Source organism: Buceros rhinoceros, unplaced genomic scaffold (assembly GCF_000710305.1).
Source record: "Buceros rhinoceros silvestris isolate BGI_N320 unplaced genomic scaffold, ASM71030v1 scaffold17953, whole genome shotgun sequence".
Taxonomy (NCBI): Eukaryota; Metazoa; Chordata; class Aves; order Bucerotiformes; family Bucerotidae; genus Buceros; species Buceros rhinoceros.
In genome coordinates, this window is record NW_010403231.1 from 1 (window position 1) to 1,065 (window position 1,065).

Here is a 1,065-nt window from a genome sequence, read left to right on the forward strand (position 1 = left end):
GAGCTGGTAATGGGTTTTAATGTATTCTCTCGCTCCAGAGCATCCCGCTCCCCCTGTGCCTAGGAAAGGAAGCCACAACAGGTGCCGTGCTGCTGCAGCAGACCCCGCCAGCTCAGGACACCGGCTGCCGGGGCGGCGGGAAGCGCTTTGAAAGACGCGCTTTGGAAGCAGGTTCTTGGATAAGTCACAGCCTGCACCACACCACGCAACCCGTCCCACGCCTTCCTCACCTGCCCTGCACGACTCGGACGAGGTTCTGCTTGTTGGCCAGCATGCAGAGCTTCGTGACCGTCTCGAAGACGTGCTCGCACTGCAGTATCACGTCTCCCTGCAAACAGGACGAGAGGCACCGACTCACCCGGCACCGCCCCAGCGGTGCTGTCAAACTCCTTCCAGAGCAGCGGCTGCCGTGGGGAGGCGACCAGAAACCAGAGCAGTCACACCAGGCCTGTGCTGGTTGGGTTGGTTAAACATCCCTTCCAGGGACTAGTTATCGTTTATAGCAACTTCGGCTCTAAAGAAAGTGAAGGCTTTCACGGTGAGACGGCGAGTTCTGCAGTCACACCTTGGCGCTCTGGCTAACAGCAGTAGCTGCGTAATCCCGGTGTTTCACAGGAAGGGATCAGAAGGGTCAGCTATGAGATCTTGCTTCTGGCCACAAGCTCACAAACACAATGTTCTACCTTCTGTTTGCCGTCCTCAGGAACGTGAATGACCACAATCCCATCACTCAGGTTACTGGTGGAAATACCTTCAAAAGAAATCCAAGGATTAGAGGAGAAAAACTCTACCGAAGGCACTTCCACCCACCCACCACCATCTTCCCAAAACACCTCCCGGGGATCTGCATCTGCCACCCACACGTCCCTGGCCCGTTCCCAGCAGGGGTTAGCACCACCCTGTGTTCCTTGTTTGCTCCACGCCCTTCTGCACTAAGGGAGCGGCGAGAAAGTGTGATATTGTACCACCAGACTGCAGCGCAGGTGATGGTGGGGTTAGAAAATCCCCACACGATGGGTAAGAGGGGTTTGTGGTTGGGTGTTTTCTCTGCTCTCTCTTTCAGCA

The 1,065-nt window shown here is 56.2% G+C and overlaps 1 protein-coding gene across 1 annotated transcript in view; it reads right to left on the reverse strand.

Moving 5' to 3' along the window:
• Positions 1–230: 230 nt before the first annotated feature.
• The window catches only part of MYO1H (myosin IH), a gene marked incomplete at its 3' end in the record, with an annotated part of 26,394 nt that continues 25,559 nt past the window's right edge, over positions 231–1,065 (reverse strand). Inside the window, exons 30-31 of the mRNA XM_010132939.1 lie at positions 684–751; positions 231–328 (exon numbers count right to left, since the gene is read on the reverse strand). Of these exons, the coding sequence (XP_010131241.1) occupies positions 231–328; positions 684–751 (166 nt within the window). The remainder of the gene's footprint in view (positions 329–683; positions 752–1,065) is intronic.